General features: G+C 37.9%; 2 protein-coding genes across 2 annotated transcripts in view; one reads left to right on the top strand and one right to left on the bottom strand.

Annotated features, from left to right (window-relative positions):
- The window catches only part of Lix1 (limb and CNS expressed 1), a 50,748-nt gene extending 39,300 nt beyond the window's left edge, over positions 1-11,448 (bottom strand). Inside the window, exon 1 of the mRNA XM_041680420.1 lies at positions 11,224-11,448. Coding sequence (XP_041536354.1) covers positions 11,224-11,305 — 82 coding nt within the window. The 5' untranslated portion in view covers positions 11,306-11,448. The remainder of the gene's footprint in view (positions 1-11,223) is intronic.
- Positions 11,449-12,680: 1,232 nt separating this feature from the next.
- Positions 12,681-16,132, top strand: LOC121466336 (40S ribosomal protein S3a-like). The gene is made up of 2 exons (XM_041680000.1): positions 12,681-12,798; positions 15,612-16,132. The coding sequence occupies exons 1-2, from the start codon at positions 12,681-12,683 to the stop codon at positions 16,088-16,090; spliced, it is 597 nt and encodes a 198-aa protein (XP_041535934.1). The 3' UTR covers positions 16,091-16,132.
- Positions 16,133-25,492: the final 9,360 nt, after the last annotated feature.

Genomic DNA, 25,492 nt, shown 5'->3' with positions numbered 1-25,492 from the left:
CCCTTTCTGGTCTAACCTGTTTGGACTTTAGAGCAAAAATGACTCAATATCTTTCTTTTCTCCATGCCATGTAAATTGTAAACTGGAAGCCTGGAGGAGGGAGGGAAGAAAAAATTATCTTATCTTCTAATTCCTCAGATGAAGAGGAACATCAACAATTTTCAGTATTTTTTAATCATTTGGCTTTGTGTTGGTTTTATTGTGTTTTCCACTTAGTCTTATTTTTCATTCCTTCATCCCATATGCTTTTATTCTCCCTTTGTAATTATTAATTTTTATTGTTAACTCCTCTAGATTATAACCACTATGTACCTATCCTTCTGTGTGCATCTGTGAAGCTGTTTCCAGAAAGTTTTAACTGAAAGAAAAGACAACCTGAATGTAGGCATCACCATCCCAGAGGTTGGAGTCCTGTACTGAATAAAAGAGGGAGATGAACACTAGCATGTGTCTCTCTCTGCTTACTGATGATGCAATGTGACCAGCTACCTAGCCTCCTGCCATCATGCATTCTTTTTTACATGGACTGTACCCTAACAAACTAAAGTCATCAGAGAGGAGGGAGCCTCAGTAAAGAAAATGCCTCTATAAGATCCAGCTGTAGGGCATTTTCTTAATTAGTGATCAATAGAAGAGGGCCCAGCCCATTGTGGGTGGTGCCATTCCCAGACTCATGGTCCTGGGTTTTGTAAGAAAGAAACCTGAGCAAGCAAACCAAATTCATAATCACATTAAAAATCATATATCATGAGCAAATTGATTTTACATCAGAAATATAAGAATTGTTCACCATAAGCAAATTAATAAACTTAATACATCATGTAAGTAGAATCAAGGAAAAAATGAATTGGATATACCCTTTTCAACTGAAGTATAGGTGATCAAAAAATACATAGAAAATTATTCAACAACTTAAAAATCAGAAAAATACAGTCTGGAATCCATTGAGGTCCCATTTCGCCCCATTCAATGGAGCTGAAGATCATCTTGTTAATCAAAGTAAGTTAGATTCAGAAAGACAAGAATCATGTGTTCTCACAAGTGCAGGATGTGTCTGGGTCGGCTGGTACATGAGAATACTGAAGGAAGCACTATGCCTCCTATGGGAGGGGATGTATGTATGGTTCAGGCAGTGGCTTTTTCTTAGAGCTTTGTCTGACTAAAGCTGCATCTTCTAAAAGGAATTCAATTGTTATAACAGCACTTCCTAGGAACTTCACCAACCAAAGAAGAGCACAGGGAAGTCTGATACTATACATTTTATGAGACCTTCTCTGGGATAACTTTCATGGCTGTGGAAACATGTTTTTCCAACCCATAAACATGAGTGAGCTTTCCATTTATTTGTGTTTTCCTTAATTTCTTTCATTGTTTCATTATTTAAAAATTTATCTTTATTTTTACTATATTTTTATAACTTAAAACAATTCTAAATGTAAATACAGTTTGATCATGGTCTCCTGGTGCAGGAGAATTGTCTGTATTCTGTTAATCATGTTTTAAATAAACACTGATTGGCCAGGCAGGAAGTATAGGCGGGAAAACCAGACAGGAAGTAGAGGTGATACAATGAGAACAGGAGAATTCTGGGAAGGAGAAAGTTGATTCCTCCCAGTCCTACACAGACCACCGAGGAAGCAGGATGTGATCTGCCAGCTGAAAAAGGTACCTAGCCATATGGCTAAATTAGATCTGAATAATGGGTTAATATAAGCTACAAGAGCTAATAAGTAGCCTGAGCTAATGGGCCAATCAGCTTTATAACTTATAGAGATCTCTGTGTGATTTTCTTTAGGGCTTGCCGGCTGTGGGGTACTGGGTGGGACAGAAACCCCAACAAGCAGGCTCTTCATGTTACAGTCTCCCCTTCCCCCATGTTCTTCCAGATCTGAGAAGACGTTTTATTACATTAAGCAAACTTTATTCATGGTACATACCCTCTTTAACCCCCTTATTACTGCATCCCCACCCTCCCCCAGTACACCTCCTCCATCACTTCTGAAACTCTGAATGCTATATAAATTTTATTTACCTGACACTTCTTCATATCACATATTTACTATGAACCCTTTGCATAAATATATCACTAAACATAGTTTTCCTCTTGTTTCCTGTTTACATATGCTTACACTTAGTTTGTAGCCCAGTTGAGGAACCTGAAAAGGCAGTGGAAACAACTCTTCCCCTCTCCTATGAAGGAAAGGTGCTGCCAAGATGTACCATCTCAAGATGGTACATGATTTGCTAAGGATTAAATTGGAGTAACTCAGATTTTTATAATAATTTAAAATGACCCACAGCTGGTCCCCCTGTTGAATCAAGTGGGAGACAAAGATGGAATGAATGTGAAGTTCCTTGCCCATTGCCCTTGCTGAAGGAATTGAACTGCTGGTTGGGGACAGTGATGAGCAAAGAGAATAAGGAAATTTGATTCACATAGAAATACAAGAAAAACATGAAGAAGAGAAGGAGGAAGAGGAAGATGAAGAGGAAAAAGAAGAGGAGAGTGAAAATGAGGAGGAGAAAGTAACAACAGTAAAGGTGATGAGAAAGATGAAAAGATGTTAGATGATAGAGTCAGGGGAAAAAATAGATAAAAAGCCAAGCAAAGACACTTGCTCAGACTCTGAATATGACTCTGCTGACAACTGTACTAAAGAAGAGTGGGCTTACAAAAGCAAAATGGAAAATTGAGAAATGGAGATTTGAACATAGTAATTAAATAGAGAAAACTGAAGAGCTCCTATTATCTGTGTGCTTGAACATATCAACACAGGGAAAGCAAATACTCTAGATTAAGCTCCATCACACGCATGTCCGAGATGGTGAAGCAGGTGGTATTAAAAGGAAGATTGACACCACTATAGCAAAGAAAAGGAAGAAGACAAAGAAGAAAAAAGTTTTATTTTCATATTTTCAATGGAGACACCAACAGGGATATATGATCTATATTTTCACATAGGAAGTATTATATTTTATGTGCTCCACAGATCATAAAGTGTTTTTATAATCACCCTGAATGATAGGCACTAATTGATATATATTAAAATGTGTACTGCATTTTGTCTTTTAACTTATCACTAAGAGATAGGCAGTTGCTGAGACAGACAGCCTGGGTTTGAACCCTGTGTGAGATAACTACCTGATCCAAGCTGAAACTCATCATCTGAGGAAAACAGTGTATGTCTTAAAAAAGAAAATTCTCCGAGTAGATCTTCACATACGCTAAGTACTAGTTTCTTAACTATTGTGATCCAGAGGTGTTGAAAAAAGACATGATTATATGTTTGCATATTGCATCTTTGAAACTAATGCTAATAGAGTTCTGTAAACCTTATCATTAAATGCTCTAAAAATAGTATGCATGTCTGTAACTTCTCACTAAATATGTTGTGCTACTTATTAACCAAATACATGAGAATTTCAGAAATAAAAAAGAACAAGCTCTTTTGAGAACATTTGCTGGTTAGGTCAAAGATTTAGAATAGCCAAAAAATAAATTAATAAAATGTTTCATGTCTCAATATTTCGAGATGTTAGTCTCCCAAATTTTCACGTTTTGCTGGATAGTAAAAGCAATGAATCTGCCCTTAGCAAGAACTACTGAGGAATTAGCTTTTATTTTAACTTAATACTTAGTGACTCATATGGCCCAAGAAGGCAGAAACAATACATTTCACAGTCTGGTTCAATCACTTAAAACGTCAGTCCTAGAAGAGGTCATCTGTTCACACACATACACACAAAGGATAGTAAAAATCTGTTATAAATCTACCACAAGAAAGAGCCATTTTCTTTAATCTTATGTCAGGAAAATTTCTAGTTGAGTAAAATATTCCTTATCAAAAATAATTAAGACAAATTGGAAAGACCTGCCATTTACAAATACACCATTAAGTGGCTTTCAAGATAATTGATGTATTTTCAATGATTCTCTGCTTTTGAATAGCTGGATTTATGTTTATGATACTTTAATAACACCTTTTAATTAAAATACCTGTTTACAGGTGATATTTTACATAATGTTAAATAGTATTTACTATTCTAGCAACTCAATCATGTAGAGTTTGTTTGTATCAGTGTGATTTTCTAATTTTATTGTGGGAAACAGGAAAAGGACACCCAAATAATGTAAAAGATAAACTCAAGATATATTCATTTATCATGCACACACAATAGGTTGTAAAATGGGGTGCCCTTGGGTTTTATTCTTTGTCTCTCTGAGTCCCAGAAACAGATCAGCCAGGCTACCTGTCTAGGCATTTGCAATGATCCCTACCTTTGGCTTTGGCCAGGCTAATGGACTCTTACAGACACTGCCCCTGTATCTTGCAGCAGAAGGAGTGCCCTGACCCCTTTTCCTTTTATATGAAAGTTCTTTTAAGGTAGCCGCATTGGCACAGTGGGGCAGGCAGCTGGAGTCCTTTTTTGTTCCCAGTAGAGGCACTATTCAAGGGTTGTGCCTCAGCTCCTTAAGCAGCTGGAAAGCTGACTGGTTTTTGTTTGGCTTTTCTTTCCTCCTTTCATGTCTACCCACATTCCAAACATTTCTTTAAAGGAATAGAAATTCTTTAGTTGTTTTGCATAGTTAACCTTTCAGGAGGGTCTGTAAAAAATTTAAAAGTAATATCATTCCTTTTGGGGGGTACTTTTCACCTTTAGAATTTAAAAAGGTTGAACTCTAAATCTTTTCATGAGAAAAGTTAAATAACATTTATTTTATGTATATTTGCAAGGACAGGGAGAGAAAAGAGAGTATGAAGGAACAAAAGGAAGATTCAAAGGCAAGCTAAATGAAAAGTCATTGTATGTTTCACACTTGAGTAGCAGCAGCAGCATGGTACAATTTACATGTAGTATGAGTCAGATGATATCATCCAATTTTAAAGGCTGTATAGAATAGAATCCTGACGCAATGTATTTTCCAGTTGTGGTGTATTCATCTTTCCCGTGTTCTACTGGGCATTGACTTTGTACTGTATGTGAGATAGCCAGTTAAGGATCAGGCACAAATTTAAGTTCATTAAAATGGTCAAATCTTTACAAATATGGTTTTAGGTGCATATTCCCTGGAAATAAATATTAAAAGAATGTTTTTTTTTTTTCAGTATTTGCCACAGGGTCAGTAAAAAGGCACAAATAGAATTGGGTCATAAGAAGAATGCCCTGGTAACTTACAGCTGGAGGCACATTCTAAGGATGAATGTAGGTGTGGTAAATTCAGACATTGTGCCAATGACACATGGGGTGATTCTGAGCTAGTCATAAGGCTAGCTTGAGGCAGATCTCCGGCTGAATTGCCTGAAGTAACTTTTGTTTTAAGGGCTTCTTCCATGGTCCCTCCTGCCTAATTTGATGTCAACTTCTTCCTAAATGTAGTTATTCTCTGCTAATTGTGTCAATTGAAGAATGGCTTAGAAAAGTGCTGGGAAGTTTCCTTCATCATCAGAATACCTGACAATCTAAAAACTCTTCTGTTCCTCTTTTTTGGGGGAGAAAAGTTAAACAATGATTTAAATGTTTCTGTCATATGCCTTCCAGGTACCTGGCCTTATAGAGGCATCTGGCATGTAACAAAATTACAAGGTCTGGTACTTCCCTGGGACTTAAAACGAAGCTATAGACAAAGCCACCTCAGAAAAATTATAGTAGGTAGTTTAGAAGCATAGGAGAGGAACAAAGATGAAAAAGCAAAGGCCATGAGCGCCAACAGAGTGTTGGGTGAGTGATGGGTTCTCACAGCTGCTCAACAAGATGAGACTGAACTAGGGATCAACTGATTATCATTGCATCACAGAGAAAAAACAAAGCCAACAAAAATTCGAAACCGTAACATTCCATTGACTCCAGAGAGACAATGGAGAAAACTACAGGATGGAGTGATTGTCTCTTCTCTTCAGTTATCTTTAAACTTTCAATAGGATTCTTGTTCTTTTAAAATAGAATTGTTTTAAATACCTCTACAGACTAAACTTACATGGACATTTGAACATGGAGGAAAAAAAAGTTTAGGGGGTTAAAACTTCAATATAAAATATATCAAATAAAAAATTCTTTTATGAAAGGCTTCTAAAGTTGTCTAACATTTCTTAAATCAATCTGTAGCACATAATCAGTAAAACTGTATCATTTAAACAGAAAAATCATAACTTAGAACCTTACCCTTGGGCAGCTGTATCCTATTATGGACTGTAACTTAGCACATGAGTTTCAGAAGTTGTTAGAATTGAGTTCAAGCTAGCAAATCTCAGTTGTTAAAAAAAATAAAATAAAAATAAAAACCTCTGGTGAGATGGGACAACAGCCTATAAAGACGTCTCAGACCAATCTCAATTCCATGGAATGATAGTCTATCATATTTTATTTTTTAAATATATTAATATATGAGGAAAAAGGTATTAGGACAGAAATGGCCTTTAACTGAATGAGAAGTCACCCTTCCCACCCCAGTTAAAAGACTTTAAAATATTTTATCTTTAGGCTGTATTTCAATATTTAAAGTGTCAAATGAACATTTTCTGAAAAAAGATAAAGAGAATATTTTTCATACCACTGATAGATGAGCTGATTCAAATAAAAGTTATTGTATCCTGTTACAAATAAAGAAAAACTGGCATTTGAAGGGGTTTCCTTAAAGCACACATTTCTAATTTAGTACCAAAAGTATCAGCATCTACTCTGTTACAATTAGGATGGAATCATTGCTCTGAGATGAAATGGTGTTCTTTCAAGGGCAGTTTATATGGCGGAATGTACTGCAGCGTGCAAAAGGAATTTTACATCCCTTACATGCATCCCTCTCTGTGAAATGTGAAAACTATAAATGTATCATCAAATTTATAGATTTCAAGTAACTGCACTAAAGAAAATGGGACGGAAAAATATTTGACTCTTGAGGATTTTTATTCTCCCAGGCCATATACAGCCAGATTCATGATTACTAAGATGTTTTTAATAGACTTGTAGTCTGTTCTGAGTTTTCCAGGGGGTAAAAATGTGCTCTTTGAAGTTAAGTATCCACCTATCTTATATATGTATGTATGTATATATAAAACCTTCCATGCAGAGAAATGTTTTTCAAATAAAAAAAAAAGCTAATGCACCTAAAATATGTGAGAAATTTGCATCTAACTGAGCAACACTTAACAAAGACTACATCTTACCTTTTCATCTCAGAATGTGGAGAAAATACTAGTGAAATCTAAAATACAACTTTGTAAAGCTCACCCAGTAATCTACTAATTCTTGTGGCTGGAATGACAATCCATACTGAAAGTAACAACTTCCCCGAAGCATAGTTACCATTTACTAACTTACATTTTACTTGGGTTGGCAAATGGTTTCCTACTGATGAAAGCTGCAGTTCTTCCCAGCCATTACCAGCACACTTTTAACAGCATCGCATAAAGACATGAACTTCCACACGCAGTTTACAATCATACCTAACTCTTTCACCTTCTGATGGCCGATCTGTCAGCAACAATCAACCTGCTTCTTCTATTCAGCTCTCACTCATTCCGTCCTCCTTGTATAGCCTTTGGCCAAGTGGCGTCTCCTCCTCTAAAAACGCCCCCATGTCTGCATCCCTGCCATATTCTGTTCAAATATGACTACTTATTAGGCTCCTTCACCTCCCAGAAAAGTTCATTTCTCTCCTCTCTCTGTTTTCCCTACAGACATTGCCATTACAGCTCTGATAATATAGTAGTGCCGGGCACCTCTAAGAACCAGTGTCATATAGTGAGCAACAAAAAGTAAGAAGATGGAAGATATTTGTATCTAGCCTCTATGTCTTACCATGGTGGGACATGGGCAATTTGGCTCTGTTCCCTGACTTATAACAATGGTACTACAGTACTACAGCAGTATCTGCATTTACTGGCTTGCTGTGAAGAATAAGTGTTTCTGGCATATTATCTGTTATCTTATGAAGATTTAACATCCTACCTAGTGTCTATATAATGGATGAAGTAACACCTTAGAGATGGCAGGTATGTTATCTTTTGTAATGTGAAGAATTAGTACCTAGGTGAGGATCTGCTGCTACATAGTCGTCTTGAAATCATACAGTAGTTTCTTTCGAGAAAAAGTCAAGGACTGGTCAAAGAGTAGAAAGCAAACAGCAAGCACATGCTCCACAAGAGAGGGCAGGGGCTCATCTTCGCTTGTGACTCATGACTCATGGAATAAAACTGGATGGCACAGAACTCAGAATGGAAGGCAGCATGGGCATTTGCCATGATTTCTCTGAAAACATGCTCTGTCTGGTTGTGTGGTGCTATCCAGTGCTGCCGGTTACTGAGTGTTCCTGTTGTGGAGAAGAGTCTGGTGCCAGCCTTCAGAAGCAAATTTCATACAGGGAGCCTACCTTATCCCAAACCTCTTTCATCTGAATGTCAACTAGGAAGAAAAAAATGTTGTGGGATTCCTTTCCTTTTGAGAAAGAAAATAATACTTTTTAAAAATACACAACTATCACAGATGAACAACATCTAAACTAGAACAGACTTAACATATTGTAAAAATGGCATCTGAAGGGCCTTCCTGGCTGAGCAATACATTCAACATGTAGTTCCTTAAGCGAATGTAACCATTCCCACATGGATCTGACTCAGACTAGAAAATGCTCAGAGTGCTTTTCCTAATCATCTTCCAGAAAAAATTTACCAATTGTTGCTTGTTTGTAAGCAAATCAAAAGCCAACCAAGGGTGGTGAATAACTCAGGAGGCCATTTCTGTTCTCTGTATTGTGTCCAGAGAACAAAGGAAATAGCACTTTGTCTTCTTGAAGAGGAGTTTAGAAACAACCTGACATTAAAAAAAAATAGTCCTTTGTTCACTTGAGTTGAGTTTTATAACTTCCTTTTTTTTACATTTTTATTTTTTAAACAATCTTTTTTTTTATTTTACATACCATTCCCAGTTCTCTCTCCCTCCTGAATAATTTGTTTATTTTTATTTTACATGTATTGACATTTTGCCTGCATGTTTATCTTCTCTTGGATTTATGCAGTTGTGAGCTGTCATGTGGGTGCTGGGAATTGAACCTGGTCCTCTGGAAGAACAGTCAGTGCTCTTAACTGCTGCATCATCTCTCCAGTCCCAAGGGTTTTTATAAATTTCTGAAGTCCCTTTTCATCTTCCAAAAAAAAAGCGAGGAAGCAATTCTTCTTAAATAATTAGCAGTGATGTGTTCAAGTGCATGGCCCTCCCTCCTGGCAGAGACTGGATGGATTGTGTCACGGGAGAAGCCTAGAGTGAGGAGGACAGGAGACAGAATCTGCCACTTAGGACTGATGACACTTTTCTTTTGGTTGCCAGCAGGAGTGTAGTGGCAGCAACTTATAGATGTGCCAAAAAAAAAAAAAATTAGGTTCATAGGTCAGACTTTGACATGTACAGCAACCAGAGTTGCTAAGATGTGGCTCGGTCCCCAAAAGACATCTACTGTCTTCACGCAGAAAGTAGACCCTTTTCTACTCTTCCACAAATATTAGTAGAGACATTTGTCACTTAGCCACTTTGTTCCCAGGTTAGAGAAGCCAGAAGAGAGAGGACCAGCACTCAAACTTTCACACTCACGAAGTGACACAAGCAGCTGCCGCCAGCTACGGAGCAGCAGCTGTGCCAGGGAAAGTCGGCAATGAAAAATGCCACATTCAGGGGTTTTTGTTGTTGTTGCTGTGAATGAATGAAATATATGAAATGGGACACATTTTTTCCATATGAAAGAATTTCTGTGTGGATTATAAGAGTCTCAGGGGAAAAAAAAACAAGAAAAAAATAGCATTCTTGCAAACATTTTGGTGACAGACAGTATGCAATTGGAAGAAATTAGTTCAGCTTAAAACCTGGACCATGCAGCCTCACTTTTCCCTCCATTTCTTTTTACTGCCTCTGCTCTCCAAAGTCTAGATGTAACTCCTTACAGTTTACCCAAAGCTTTGGACATGCCAGTGCCATTTGCCCTTCACTAAGAGCTGAATGCAATGTAGGGGAGAGACATTCTTTCCTTTCCTTTCACTGAGGGAAACATAACAAGCCAGAATAGACTCCAGGCTAGGCTTCAGGATGGAGTGATTTTTATTATTTCTAACATAGCTATTGACAAATGCTTGAAGGCAATATTTAAAAAAAAATAAGAAAGAAAATAGCTTTCATTTTATACCTTGGAGGCCAGATTGGTTACGATTTAATTTCTAAGAGGGAAATTTTATAGAATAAAGTGGCCCAACGTTTCTCTTTCTTCACCACACATATGAGAAATATAAGCTACAAGGACATCTGGAGAGGACTGTTATTCACTAATCAGACGCGAAATCCAAACCACTGATACTTTGATGGAGACAGACATCACTAGAGTCACAAGGAAGAAAGCTGTAACGCATTGCAGGCTGAAAGACATTCCATATGCATTTTCACCTTTTGGGCAGTTCCAAAGCGCAATTCTATTTCAGAAGCCCTTTGTAATCTGATATCCACTGTAGATAAGATACACTGTGAAGATAGTCTGTTTTGCAGCAGCAAGAAATCAAATTGGTTCCAGAAGCAAAGTTATATGACAAATGGTTTAATAGTATTGCTCGAATTGGAAAGCTTGACTGAATTATTTTTCATAATCATTTTAGAAAAAGATTTGAAAATAACTTTGCCAAGCCATGTGGGGTGGGTGTGGGGATGTGGAGAATAAGGCTGAGGTGAGAAAGATATCTCATTTTATTGGCTTTATAATTTGTTATTAAAATTTAGGAGCTCAGTGGCAATTTATTATTAAATTTTGTTTACTACAAATATTTTTAGATAAAAATAGTACTTGATTTAAATGTGACTAGCTATGTTTTGGAAGATTAAATAGATTAACCACTAGAGATGCATTTTTATTATCATTTCCAAGATATTTTTAGTTTTCACCAAATTCTAGTCAGCTTTGCCTTATTTAAAAAGCATCTGGAAAAGTTCATTAAGACTTGGCACATTTTAGAGTTTAGAAAGAAAGTCTTCTATACAGTAGTGTCTTGGCAAAATAACTCAGAACCTCGTGGATGTAGCTAAAATGGAATCATTTTCCTGACTGAAGTTGGAAACAATTTAAATATCGCTTAGCCCACAACACAAGACTACAAAGATCTAGCAGAAATCATAGTTAAATAGGAAGTGACTAGACACTTACGGCTATTTTCTAAAAAGTCAGAAAAAAATATGGTTTTCTCCTTCAGTACTTACAGTCTTTGAAGACCAAAGCCGGGTCTCTGTGCGGCAAGGCTTGGGCAATGATGTGCCTTAGAGATTCCAGGGTTTTGTCCATCTCGGCTCTGACTGTGCAAGCCGGCTGCACAGCGTCCGCATGCCTGAATTCTCGCAACTCTGGACTGAATTTGTGCAGTTCATTGATGCACTGGATTACGGAAGAATCCCTTTTAACATCTGCCAATCAGACATTTCCCAGAATCTAAAGACCCTCAGGGCCCTCCTCTCAGGCTCACTTATCTTTGTTGTGTTCTGAGCTAATTAGCCTGAAAGGCTGGATGACAGGCTGGTTCCCATTGCTTCCCCCTGTTAAACACACCCACCTACAGGCTGGCTCGGGAAGCTCACTAATCGTGGGAACAGAGTTCCTTTCCAAACAGATTTTGCCTGTGCTGTTCTGCCTGCCTATTTGGGCATTTCTTTTGGCCTTCTATCTTCAAATGAACTGACCCAGGAACTCAAGAAACACGTTTCTCAAAGCAATTTACTAAATTACAAAGGAGAGGCTCCTGGAGACTGCCATAATTGTATAACCACTATTACCAACAAAATCTAAATTCCTGTTTGGAAAAGAGGGTACTACAAATATTATGATTGAAGTTAAATTATGCTTTATGAATGCATTCAGAATCCACTCCCCAATGACAGTGAATTCTGTGAGCAGTACCAAGCAAAACCAGGTGGACTATTTTGTAGCTTGCATGACCACACTTATTCTATTGATCCCCAAATAAAACCATTCCTAAAACTGACTTAATTAATTGTGATATCACTCACTCATAATAATTCATTCTATTAAAAATATCAGGGTGAAGGTCTGGAGAAATGGCTCAGTGTGTAATGACCTTTGTTGTAAAAGCAAGAGGACTTGAGTTCAAATCCTCAGTACCTATGTAAAAGCCAGGCATGGCTGCATGTACAAGTAACATTAGTGTGGGGAAGCAGATGGATCCCAGAACCCATCCACCAGTCAATTTAGCAGAAATAGGGAGTTTCTTATTCATAGCAATACTCTGTTTGTAAAAAATAAGGTGGAGCGTGACAAAAGAGGTTATATAGCATCATCCTCTGAACATGAACCTACATACACTACCACCACCACCACCACCACTACCACCAGCACTGCCACCACCACCACCATGACTACACCACCACCACCACCACTACCACCAGCACTGCCACCACCACCACCACCATGACTACACCAACACCACCTACAACAATAGCACTACCACCACCACCACCACCAACAACAACAACACTACCACCACCATCACCACCACCACCACCACCACCACCACCACCACCACCAACACTGCCACCACCACCACCACCACCATGACTACACCACCACCACCACCACCACCACCAGCACTGCCACCACCACCACCACCACCACCACCACCACCACCAGCACTGCCACCACCACCACCATGACTACCACACCACCACCTACAACAATAGCACTACCACCATCACCACCACCAGCAACAATATCAACACCAACACCAACACCAAAAACAACAGCAACAAAAGTGACAAGAATTTCAGGTGAGCAAGAGCAAAAAATAATACCTTTAAAAGAATATAGACATTATTAAAAAAAACCATAAATCAGATTTTTCCTATGATCTCTACAGCATCCATAACTATGTGTAAAATAATATTTTGACAAGAGACAACATGTCATGTGATCACATTGTAATTATATGTAATGCCAGAAATAAAAAAAAATCCCTGATTTTAACATCTGTTAGTTGTTGAGGAGCTGTGGAAGACCTCTTTGCTTTAGGTCTCCCCACCTGAGCCCCCTGTTTAAGTCTTGTTACATGGCATCCACTACAGGTTGTTTTCTATAATGTTTTTTTCCAATTTTCACATCCTATTATTATGAAACTCATCCTTTAAAGATTGTGTATAAATAAAATGTCTTTCATGTGAAAATTTCTTTAGCTACTTATACAAGGGAGGGCTTAAAAATGAAGAAAAGGAAAATCTAGCAGTAATAGTAATTGTCATTATAATGACTATTTTCTGGCAAATACCCACAGGAAATACAGGCCACAGACAGAAGAAACTCAAGGTTGCTCCATGGACAAAAACATTAAATGAAATTACATATAGATCTATGTATATTTCATATGTATGCTTGAACTTAACATGAAGATATTTACTTTGGGTCACAATGTATACTGTATATGGCCTGCACTAATTTGTGAGCAAGTATGTGCGTGTGAATGTGCATGTGTGTATGTTGCTGAAGATCAAACCCAGAGATGTGCACAGGCTAAACAAGCAATCTGTCATTGAGCAACACTTCATACCAGAAAAATATTAGTTACTGTAGTCCAAGAGTTCAAAATTTATTTTTTATTTGGAGGAAATAAGTTCCTAATTTCAAAAATAAGCTGGGTGACTGGTGGTTGAAAACCAACCCTGTTACCCTGAGAATAGACACATGGTATGAATGAATGTAAGTGCTTTGAGAATAACATAATATTGGAAACCAAGACAATTAGTGTTCTCATTATAGAACTGCGACAAATAATATGGATTTCCCCAAGGAATGACACTGATAATAGGAAAAAAAATGTTAGAAATGATTCATGCCTAGATTTTGATCAGTGAATAGGTTTTTCCTGTAAACCTAAACCGAATATAATAATTCTTTAAAACATTTTATCTGTATGAATGTTTTACTTGCATGTATTTCTTTGCACTGCATGTGTACCTGGTGTCTATGAATGCTGGGACTTAAACCTGGATACTCTGGAGAAGCAGTCAGTGCTCTGGAAGAGTGGCCAGTGATCTCTTGAGACCTAAATAGCATAGTAGAAGGAACAATAAACGTGGGCTCAATAAGGCCTAGAATTATATTTTTGTTATCTAACTGTGAAAAGCCACTCATCTCTGAGTTTACATTTCTCTTGCATAAAATCAGAGAGTTATTCTGAGTGCTCTGTTTACATTCTAACACCTATCACTTTATGCTTATAAATGAACACAAATGTTTGAACAGATTTTCTAGATGTCTAGAAGATCATATATTCATTTCACAAATGGTAGACTGATATTCAGAAAGTCGCTCCTAGTCTCAGGCAACTTAACCATTCATTCCTAAAAGACACAGAAGTCAATATGATGAATTAAAAGATATTCACTGACACATAGGAATTTGTAAGAAAACTATGAGCACCACTCTCTCTCTCTTTTTCCCCTGAGAAAGGGTTTCTCAGTGTAGTTTTGGCTGTACTGGAACTCACTCTGTAGGCCAGGCTGGCCTTGAACTCACAGAGATTCACTTGTCTTTGCCTCCCAAGTGCTGGGATTAAAGGTGTGAGCCATCACCACCCAGTAGCTATGAGAATCTTAACAAAGACCCTCACAACAAATTTGCCATGCTCAAAGAAACATGGTCTTTCACATTAGTAATGAAAACAGTAACTTTAATGAAGACAGACTATACAATATCAAAGTTAGCATTGTTTCTTCATTAAGTGCAATCTTTCAATAAAAGTTTTCCTACGCCTCTGCTTACACATTCTTCTTTGAATGCTCATAAGAATTTCTTAGATCAAACTTCCATTAATAGCAGTCAGAAAAACTACTATGTGGTTTCTTACTTTACTTTGATGTAAAAAGCAACTGATGAAGATGGGAGGGACAGAGAAACATTGAGCAATGTGTCTATTTTAACAGGGATTTATGGCCTTCACTATGAGCATTGATTACCTGAAGGTTATGCCAAAGGTACAATTAAAATATGGAAAATTAAAATATGTGATGTGGGATTTCCATCTGTATGCTCTGAATTTGTTTTATTACCACTGGTTAATATAGAAGCTGTTTCAGCCAATGGCTTAGCACAGTACAGCCAGGTGGGAAATCTGAACAGAGATACATAGAGAGAGTAGGTGGAATCAAAGAGATGCCATGCAGCAGCTGAAGGAGACAGATGCCCTGGAACCTTTACCAGTAGGCCACAGCCTCGTGGTGCTACACAGATTAATAGAAATGGGTTAGTTCAAGATATAAGTGTTAGTTAATAAGAAGTCTGAGCTAATAGGCCAAACAGTGTTGTAATTAATATTGTTTGTGTATGATTATTTGGGTCTAAATGGCTGGGAAACAAATGCACAGTCTCTGCTTGCAAAATGGCTCACCAACATTGAACAACTACATCCATATAAAAACTGAGAGAGTTTAGGAAGGAATTATAGACACAAAAGAACAGAGTTAAGCACAGCTTCTTGGTAGCCGCATTTTTCAGATAGACTCTGTTTGCTGGCAGCAAGCAGAGGAATGACTCCTTTAAGAGAAGTTTTCCTGACTCAGTGCTAGCAGCAAAAAAATTGCATGCATAGCTTCTTTAAGAAATGGCTTCCTCGTCAAAAAGTGGCAGACCATGATTGAAGCTCACATTGATGTCAAGACAACCGATGGTTATTGGCTCCGACTCTTCTGTGTTGGTTTCACTAAAAAATGCAACAATCAGATCCGCAATACCTCATATGCACAGCACCAGCAGGTCCGCCAGATCCGGAAGAAGATGATGGAGATCATGACCCGAGAGGTGCAGACAAATGACTTGAAGGAAGTGGTTAATATACTGATTCCAGACAGCATTGGGAAAGACATAGAAAAGGCTTGCCAGTCAATTTATCCTCTTCATGATGTCTTCATTAGGAAAGTAAAAATGCTGAAGAAACCCAACTTTGAATTGGGAAAACTCATGGAGCTCCATGGTGAAGGTGGTAGTTCTGGAAAAACTACTGTTGATGAGACAGGTGCTAAGGTTGAACGAGCTGATGGATATGAACCACCAGTCCAAGAATCTGTGTGAAATACAGATTTTTAATAGTGACAAATAAAGTCTTATTTGTGATGAAAAAAAAAAAAAAGAAAAGAAATGGCTTCCTGGTTTGTAATGGCAGCACAAACAAATGACTCTGGCTCTTTTGAGAGGTCGGGCTATGAAGAATTTGAATGGGGTTTGTGAGCAGAGTACTACAAGTTGATTAATGGTGACATAGATCTGCTGTACCCCTGGAGCTGGGGCAATGAGCATGAATCTTAGAGTTGACAGTAAATGTACCTCTGCCATATTGAAAGTTCAAGAGAGGCAGTCAGCATCCAGGGATGCTGCAGCTAAGCTGCTTACCATTTAAAAAGTACTCCTGATCAGAAAATGATTTCAGATATGCAATAAAGACAGATTCAGACAGAGACAAACCTCTAAATAGGTTATAGTTTTGGATAAATGCACATAGGCTTGGGAAAGAGAAGAAAAAGAATATAGAAAGTTAAAAAATAAAACAAAGACTTCAAAGAGACAGTAAAAGTAATACAAAGGAGTACAGACAGTCAGGATTAAAGGGGTAAAGAAAAATAAGCCATGTAAAGATGGAATGTACACAGACAATCTGGATCATGTATATTATTGTGTTTTCTTCAAATTTTTTGATTGCAGAGAGACATTTGATTCTGGAGCCTGCTAAGTTAAACCAACATAAAGGTATCTTGACTTCAAAATTTAGGTCTAAGGGATATGTTGCTTTGGAAAAGAGATTCTGCTTTGGTCTCTACAGAAGATGAGAACCTGTGGATTCCTTCCAGGCTAATGTGGTTTAATGGAACAAGATCCCTCTGAAATGTCTCCATGAACCCCTAAAAATATTTCACTCAACAAAAAGCAGGATGCAGTTTGGGGAAAACAATGCCCAAATTCCCAAAATGATCACTTAAAAATGTTTGTCTTCATTTAAAAGGGGTTGGGTATAAATTGTTAATGGTCACAGTCAATCTCTTTAAAAAAAAAAACAAACAAGGGAGATATGATATAGAGATGAATACATTGATATGCACTTTGGTTTATTGATGCAAATTTATAGTTTATTGGTACAATTTTGTTGTATGTGTTTTTGTTCTTGTTTAAAGTATTGTGATTGGACAGCTCATTTAAAAATGTAATGTATAATTAAAAATTGCAGATTAATAGGTAGTAATTTGTAATAGTCAAAGTTGTAGTCATGTTAGTTAGGTCTTCTAGATATATAGAGATATATTATTTCACTTAAAGAATCTTCAACACTTCAAAGACCTATGGAATATGGCATTTAAAATGTTTTAAGAACTTAGACTTTTCTCATCAGTGAGATATGTCTGCTTCTGGCAGCACCAATAACTTTTATAGAGATTGATGGGTTTTGAAAAAGCTCATTATGAAATTTGCCTTTAATGTGACAAGGCTAGCCATTTGGGCAAGAAACTGCTCTTGCCTGGACTGTTTAATGGTGTGCTATATGAACTGGACATATATGACCCACAGAAAAGTGACTGCTAAATGTTCCAAAAGACAGGATGGTCCTTCAGGGTTTCTGTTTCACATAAGAAACTGCCAGACATTCTGAAGGATACAAAAGAAGGTGACTGATACTGCCAACAAAGGTGAAACAGCCTTTCAAATTTCCTGCTTTATAACAAAGCCTGCTGGATAGTGTGGGCCTGTAGGCTGAAGATAGATGCCCCAAATGGTACAGAAAAACTGGGTAACTGTCCAGGTGGCTAGATGTCTCTGTCAATTTAGAGTTTTGGAAGTTGCTTACAATTTACTTCCTGTTTTCATAGGTAATATGATTTCCTTCTGGGATCTTTGAAGAACTGAAGACAGATAGTTATAGTTTTCCTTAGTTGTGATGAAGAATTAGATATGAAACTTTAGACTCGCAAAAATATTGTAATTATAATTCTTGCTTGATACCTGTTTTGTTATATGTAAATATTATGTTGTTAAAGTTAAAACCTTCTCTTTTATTTAGACAGAAAAGGGGAGATGATGTGGGATTCCCCTATTATACTATGAATTTGTTTTATTACCACTGGTTAATAAAAAAAGCTGTTTCACCCAATGGCTTAGCAGAGTACAGCCAGGTGGGAAATCCGAACAGAGATATATAGAGAGTAGGCGGAATCAAAGAGATGTCATGTAGCTGCTGAAGCTGACAGATACCCCAGAACTTTTACCAGTAGGCCATAGCCTCACAGTGATCAGTGATTGATAGAAATGGGTAATTTAAGATGTAAGAGTTAGTTAATAAGAAGTCTGAGCTAATAAACCAAACAGTGTTGTAATTAATATCATTTCTGTGTGATTATTTGGGTCTGAGCAGTCGAGAAATGAATGAGCAGTCTCTGCCTACAGAAATGGTAAAAGACTACAGTAAAGAAAATGATGTTCTAACGAACTCTGTGAGGGTACTAATTTAAAAAATGAGAAATGGCATTTAACTAACATGCTCAGTGATAAAACTCAGTCCCCAGTGATAAAAGGAAGAGCTTCAATGAATCTATGAACAGTCCAGCCTTCTCGGGGTGGGAGGAGATGATAAGACGACCATGAGTGGGTTGGGGTGGGGATGGGACAGAGACCATGAGGAAGCAACTTTGCTGTTAAGAAAAGTTCATTTCCCTTGTCTTAATAGCATACTTAGTTTAAGCTAACTCATTACACATTTATAAAAAAAATGAGATATAAAAGTGATGGCTAGGATGCTTATCTTCCCTGAAATAATTTTTTTTTTACTTATCTGTCTATGCCTTGATGCTGAAAAGTTTATGACAAAATAGATGAAATAAAGAAGAATCAAAGGCATGGGGTTAAAATGTTAAGACAGAATGAATTGTTTACAGAAACTGACAGATTCCAGTGAAGATGTAGAGGGGGAACTTAAAAGGTGAAATGGAATCCAGCAAGAGGTTGAAGTCATGATTAGCATTGTTTCCCAGGAAGGGTGGGAGGGGAAAGAAGAAGAATCAGACGTTAACTTTGTTGAGGTTCTGTCAGTTTTTCTCAGAAAAAGGCCAGCCAGGAGGAAGGACGAGTGGCTGCTAAGCACCAGCTTTAGTGACTGAAAGAGGTGAATGGACTTCTCAGAGTTTTTTTTATTGTCTGTTGGGAGGAGATCAAAGAGAATGAAGGCGTTTATGAGAGACAGCTGGAAAAGTAATTATTGACATTTTCTACAGACAAAAGTTTAAAAACACAAGTAACATAGTATAATTTTACTTGACTTTTCATCCATTGATAATTCAAGCACATTAGGGAATTGTCAATAATAAGTAACTATTGGACCACATGATTAATAGAGAAATAATGAATATCCCATCTGCAGAGAAAGGAGATTGATATTTCTTCATTTTATATAAAGATTTGTAAAAAGCAGTTACAAAGTTGTTAGGGATATCTGAGTTCACCTTCATAGCCAGAAAACACAATAAAGTTTTCACTTATCAGAGCCCCTTGATTGGTGAATATATTTGGGGTTCCTGCATGGACCTGTGGGTTCTTACAGTTTTTTATGTCCAATTGCCCAGCCCTATCTTAGAATTTGGACTCCAAGAGAAGCACAATTTATTCTTTAAGAAGTACTTTACAGGTCAAGGATATCAGGGAGGGTTTAGCTCACAGGTTAACAGCTTTGATATAAACTTGGAATTGTTTAAAGCTGGAAGAATTTGGCTGTTCTATTTTATAAGATTGGAGATAATGATGTCAGGCCATTTGGTCATTAAATATGTGTCTGTGAAAACTGAACTGATACTTTAATGGTGGCTGGCTGAATTCCAGAACAATTCATGTCTTGAAATTGATAGTTTAAAAATTTTGGTTTATGGGGTAGATTTTGCCAATGGCTTTTATTATGATATTTTCTTTCAAAGTTTATCTAATTATTAGTTCCTGTCCTTCCATTTCTCTCAAACCTCCCCTCCAGGACTGAGATTTATACAGTTGGTTGCTTGAAAAAAAATTGACACAAGATGTGGCTATGGAGTGATATGCTTTGTCTGTAAAGAGACTACTGAAGTCCAGTAGTGTTTGAGCCACTTCTCAAATGAAGAGGATGGGGGTGGGTCTTCCACAAAGAGTGCTGGGGGCTGAGACACCATTTTTTAAAAAATCATGTTTGTATAGGTATAGTTGTGCAGAATGCTTAGATTTTGCAAAAATAATGAGTAATTTTAAATATGTAGAATATGAGAAAAAGTATTAGGTTAAAAGAAACACAGGAAAGTTTATATTGGTTTCAAATGACTTAACTATAAGATTTGATGATGCCAGGTTCCAACAACCAGTAATTTCACAGCTCCATCTATTTTAGATGAAGTTTCCTGTAAAGGTTGCATCATAAGTAGACACTTAATTCAATTCCAGCTACTTATAGATATGCTTACATTAAGATAAAAGCCGCATGCTTTTCCATTTCACACTGTAAACTATAATTTCCACATACTTCCTGTTGTGACCAAAGTACTGCATTAGCAAGCATTCTGCTGACAAAGAACTATGCCTTTTCAAAATCTGTTTAAGGAGGAATATTAAACTGCATACGAAGGGATCCTATTTTCCCACAAGTTGTAAACTGGAGACAGTCCAAAGTACAAAATAATAAATTCTTCTGTTCCTCTAAAAGTACCTGGGTGACTTTGAGCTCAGAAAGTGCTCCCTCCTGCCCCCCTTATCCCCAAACTCTGAGAATGTTCTATTTCTATTGAGATGGGCTTTTCATGGATATGTAATATAAAAAAAGGCTTTGCTTCATAAAAAGTGAGTATGGCAGGATAGACATCAAAATCTGGTTGTATAGACTGTCTCCTTGTACTTAGTGCCTGTGAGGTAAGACAGGTGTGGTGCCAAGTGACTCTCCAGAGACCCTAATCAGGTACAAGTTCCAAACCACCCAAAATCAGCTGTCCTGCAATTTGCCTTTTCATTGTTCATCAGTTCCATCCTGCCATCAAGCCTCTCACAACCTTACTCATTCTGTAACTTCATGTAGTGATAAGGTGAGCAGGTTTGCTTTTCATCCTGCCTGGCTCCCGCATAGCTAGCTTAGCCCAGGAAATAATAACACAGAAACTGTATTCATTTAAACACTGCCTGGCCCATTATATCTAGCCTTTTCTTGGCTAACTCTCACATTTTGCTTTGACCCATATCTAGTAATCTGTGTATCACCATGGGGTCATGGTTTACCAGGAAGATTCTTTTTTTTTTTTTTTTTGTTTTTTGTTTTTGTTTTTTTTTGGTTGGTTTTTTTTTTATTGAGAAAAGGAGAAAAAAACAAGTTTCCACCTCCTCCCAGCCTCCCATTTCCCTCCCCCTCCTCCCCCCCTAAGCCCCCTCCTCCCACCCTTCTCCCCCTCCCCCCACTCCTTTCCCCCTCCCTCTCCAGTCCAAAGAGCAGTCAGGGTTTTCTGCCCTGTGGTAAGACCTAGGACCTCCCACCTCCGTCCATATCTAGGAAGGTGAACATCCAGACTGGCTGGGCTCCCACAAAGCCATCACATTAAGTAGGATCAAACCCCCGTGCCGTTGTCCTTTGCGTCTCATCAGCCCTCATAGTTCGCCATGTTCAGAGAGTCCAGTTTTATCCCATGCTTTTTCAGTCACAGTCCAGCTGGTCTTGGTGAGCTCTCAATAGATCAGCTCCACTGTCTCAGGAAGATTCTAACCTACGTCCATCTCAGGCTGGAGAATCATGGCATCTGCCTGACTCTGCTTTCTTTCTCCCAGCACTCTGTTCAGTATACTCTGCCTATCTAAGCTGCTGTCCTATCAAAAGGTCAAGGCAGTTTCTTTATTTGACCAATGAAAGTAACACATAGAAAGCCATCCTACTCCAACTTCAGGGAAGAAATTTGGTATTTAAAGATATTTGTTTACAGTTACAATTAAAATGAGGTCACAGAGAATCTCTATAACCTTGGTATGATAGACTAGACCCTGTTTCCACGACATATCTGCCTTTTAAATTTCAGTCCAATTTCTTTTCAAATCATTCTTAACCTTGACAAGTGTCAATGAGTCTCACCTAATTCTCTTTAAAATGAAGTTACTGTGCTGCTTGAAACCTAGTTGTTTTTCCACTAATGCATCATTTTCCATTCCACAGAAGGCATCTGTGATCTGGTCCCTTTTGACTACAGCACAGCAATCACACTATACTTCTGCCTTCCAAATTTTCTGCATGACTTCCTCCGTTGCATGCTGTCTTTTTTAGTCTATCTATTCAACCAAATCTCCCTTCCAGATTACCTTCCCCAGAATACTGCCCCCCCCCGCCACTTAGACTTCTTGAAATTTGCTCATCAGTTTGATACCAGGCTCTTAAGTAGAATCGTCCTTCTGTCATAAGGTTGGTGTGCTAGTCCTATCTTTCCAAACCCAGATGAGGTGATCAATTATAAATTGTATCTTAAAACACCATATATCTTTTCCCTGGTAACTTTACACTAGCAAGCTTTTGGAAAATGGATGTAGGAAAAACATACTCCCCACCACCCCCTTTACCTCTTAAAATAGGACAAACTATAGATTTATAGCAGTGTTTAAGATTAAATTATCAAATAGTCACAGTCATTTCCTTTTAAAGGGAGGCATATATTGTGATAATCATACAAGAAACTAATTTATATTATAAAGCGTACTTTAAGGAATTACACTGACACGACTTTGATCATGTTATGAAATTGTGTGTGTTGTGCACATGTGGAAGCTAGAGGTCAACAGTTTCCTCTATTGCTCTTTACCTTATTGAGGGTCCTGGGGACCCACCTACCTGTGAACCCTCACCATCTCAGCCCTGGAATTACAGACATGCAGTGCAGTATGTGCTCTTCTACATGGATGCTAAAGATCGAAATTTAGGTCTTCATGCTTGCACAGGAAGTACTTTTCTCAATAAAGCACTTCCTCCATTTAATTTTGTCTTTTAAGCAATTTAACATGTTTTGATGACATTAGTATCTACAATTTACAATACTAAGACAAGAGACCTAAAAATATGATACTAAGTATCTTTGCAAATGCTATTTTTCTAAGTTCTCTGGGCTTTAGAGTTATTCTCACATTCTTGATTATCACACAACTGTGGTGTCCATTGAACTATGATTATTTTAAAATTTATTGAACTTTATTTTATATGCATTAGTATGAAGGGGTCAGATCCCCTGGAACTGGAGTTAGCGACAGTTGTGAGCTGCCACATGGGTGCTGGGAATTAAACACAGGTCCTCTGGAAGAGCAGTCCATGCTCTAACACTGAGCTATCTCTCCAGCCCCCAGCTACTCTGATTTTTTAACCTCCAATTCTATTATTCAGTTGTGTTAAGACAGTACTTCATTTAGCAATGATAAATTAAGATATAGCCTAATGCTCTATTGAGAGGTTCTGAGGGACAAAGGACATGGATAGTAAGCTTCTGCCCACCCTGGAAGAGGTTAGCAAACCTGAAGATTCAAAGATTAACTGGGTGTTTGTCAGAAAATTTACCAAGTACTTGGCAAAAAGAATAGTTACTTTAAGCTACATTAACCCTGTGATTGGTATGCTCTAAATATTATGGTTCTGAACCAACATCAAAACCATCTATCTGGTGAGAGAGATAACTCAGCAGTTAAATGCACTTGACTGCACTTCCAGTGGTCCTGAATTCAATTCCCAGCTACCACAACGTGGCTCACAACCATCTGTAATGGAATCAAGTTCCTTCTTCTGGTGTGCATGAAGACAGAGCCCTTATATACATAAAATACATAAACAACCCTTTTATAAAAAAGCCATCTATCTGCATGCTGAATAGATCAGTGGTTAGTATAAATACCAGGTTAGTATAAAAATAAGTCACACGTACGGAAAAAGCTTGCTTAATGGAACAAAGTCAACTATTCAAGAAAAGCAAAGTTTCTGTCAAACATGTTTTGGTGTGTTTGGGTGGATACAAAACCTATCTATCTAACTTGGTCTGAGTTGTGGTAATATTAGGAAGGATCATAGCTTAACTATAAATGAAATAGGAAAGTCTAATGCATTTTATTAACTTTAAGCTCTATTTTTTCTTTTTTCTGAGACAGGGTTTCTCTGTGTAGCCCTGGCTATCTTGGAACAGTCTGTAGACCAGTTGGCCTCAAACTCCAAGATCCATATGCCATGTGCTACCATGTCTGACGAACAGGGCCTTTCTACATAACTCTAGCTGTCATGAACCTTAGTAGACTGGGCTGTCTCCTGAGTGCTTAGAAATAAGGAAGGCACTACTACCTTGGTTCTTTGTAAGGGTTTGTGTGTGTGTATACAAATCACAAAAGTAAAAAAAAAAAAAAATACTCTACCGAGTTACATCCCTAAACCTTTTTACAGATATTTACAAAAATTCTTTCATCCAGTCTTCATAACTCTATATTGTCAAATGTTCCTACTTTACAAATCACAGGGATGAACTGAAAGGCTGAAGGTACTTGATACAAAGATCTAAAACTGGAAACCCAGTCAGTGGGTTGCCTTTTTGTCTTAGTGACAGTGTCCCATTTATAGTCATCCTCCTGGATATTAACCTTCATCAGGCAATGAAAGGAGACAGAGACCCACATTGGAGCACCGGACAGAAATCTCAAGGTCCAAATCAGGAGCAGGAGAGAGAGCACGAGCAAGGAACTCAGGACAGCGAGGGGTGCACCCACACAATGAGACAATGGGGATGTTCTATAGGGAACTCACCAAGGCCAGCTGGCCTGGGTCTGAAAAAACATGGGATAAAACCGGACTCGCTGAACATAGCAGACATTGAGGACTGCTGAGAAGTCAAGATGAATGGCACTGGGTTTTGATCCTATTGCACATACTGGCTTTGTGGGAGCCTAGGCAGTTTGGATGCTCACCTTACTAGACCTGGAAGGAGGTGGGTGGTCCTTGGACTTCCCACAGGGCAGGAAACCCTGATTGCTCTTTGGGCTGATGAGGGAGGGGGACTTGATCGGGGGAGGGGGAGGGAAATGGGAGGCGGTGGCTGGGAGGAGGCAGAAATCTTTAATAAATAAATAAATTAATTAATTAAAAAAAAAAAACTGGAAACCCTAGACTATCTCCAACCTGTGCTGTGAATCAAACAAGGTCTTGCACATCCTGATCCCCCAGAAGTATTTACTTACAACATACAGATTTAATGCATTAGGAATAGGTATAGTTTAGCATTTTGTTGGCTACAGATATTTTGAAACATGTAGGTTAGAACTTGTCCGGAAAGATACCCCTCACCCCCAATCTTAAAAATAACAAAAAACCTCTTGCAATCAGATTGTCGTTTCCAAATAAAACAAAACCTCCAAAATTCAAATCCCTTATCACTTAGTACTAAAGCTTTAACAGCTTCTACAAATCTTTGTCCAGTTAGGTTAAAGCCTCTATTT

This window comes from Microtus oregoni, unplaced genomic scaffold, assembly GCF_018167655.1.
Source record: "Microtus oregoni isolate MIOR12 unplaced genomic scaffold, Mior012 000033F_ref0000390, whole genome shotgun sequence".
In the NCBI taxonomy this organism is placed as follows: domain Eukaryota; kingdom Metazoa; phylum Chordata; class Mammalia; order Rodentia; family Cricetidae; genus Microtus; species Microtus oregoni.
Note: the sequence above shows the minus strand (reverse complement) of the source record. Positions and strands in the feature narration are given on the sequence as shown.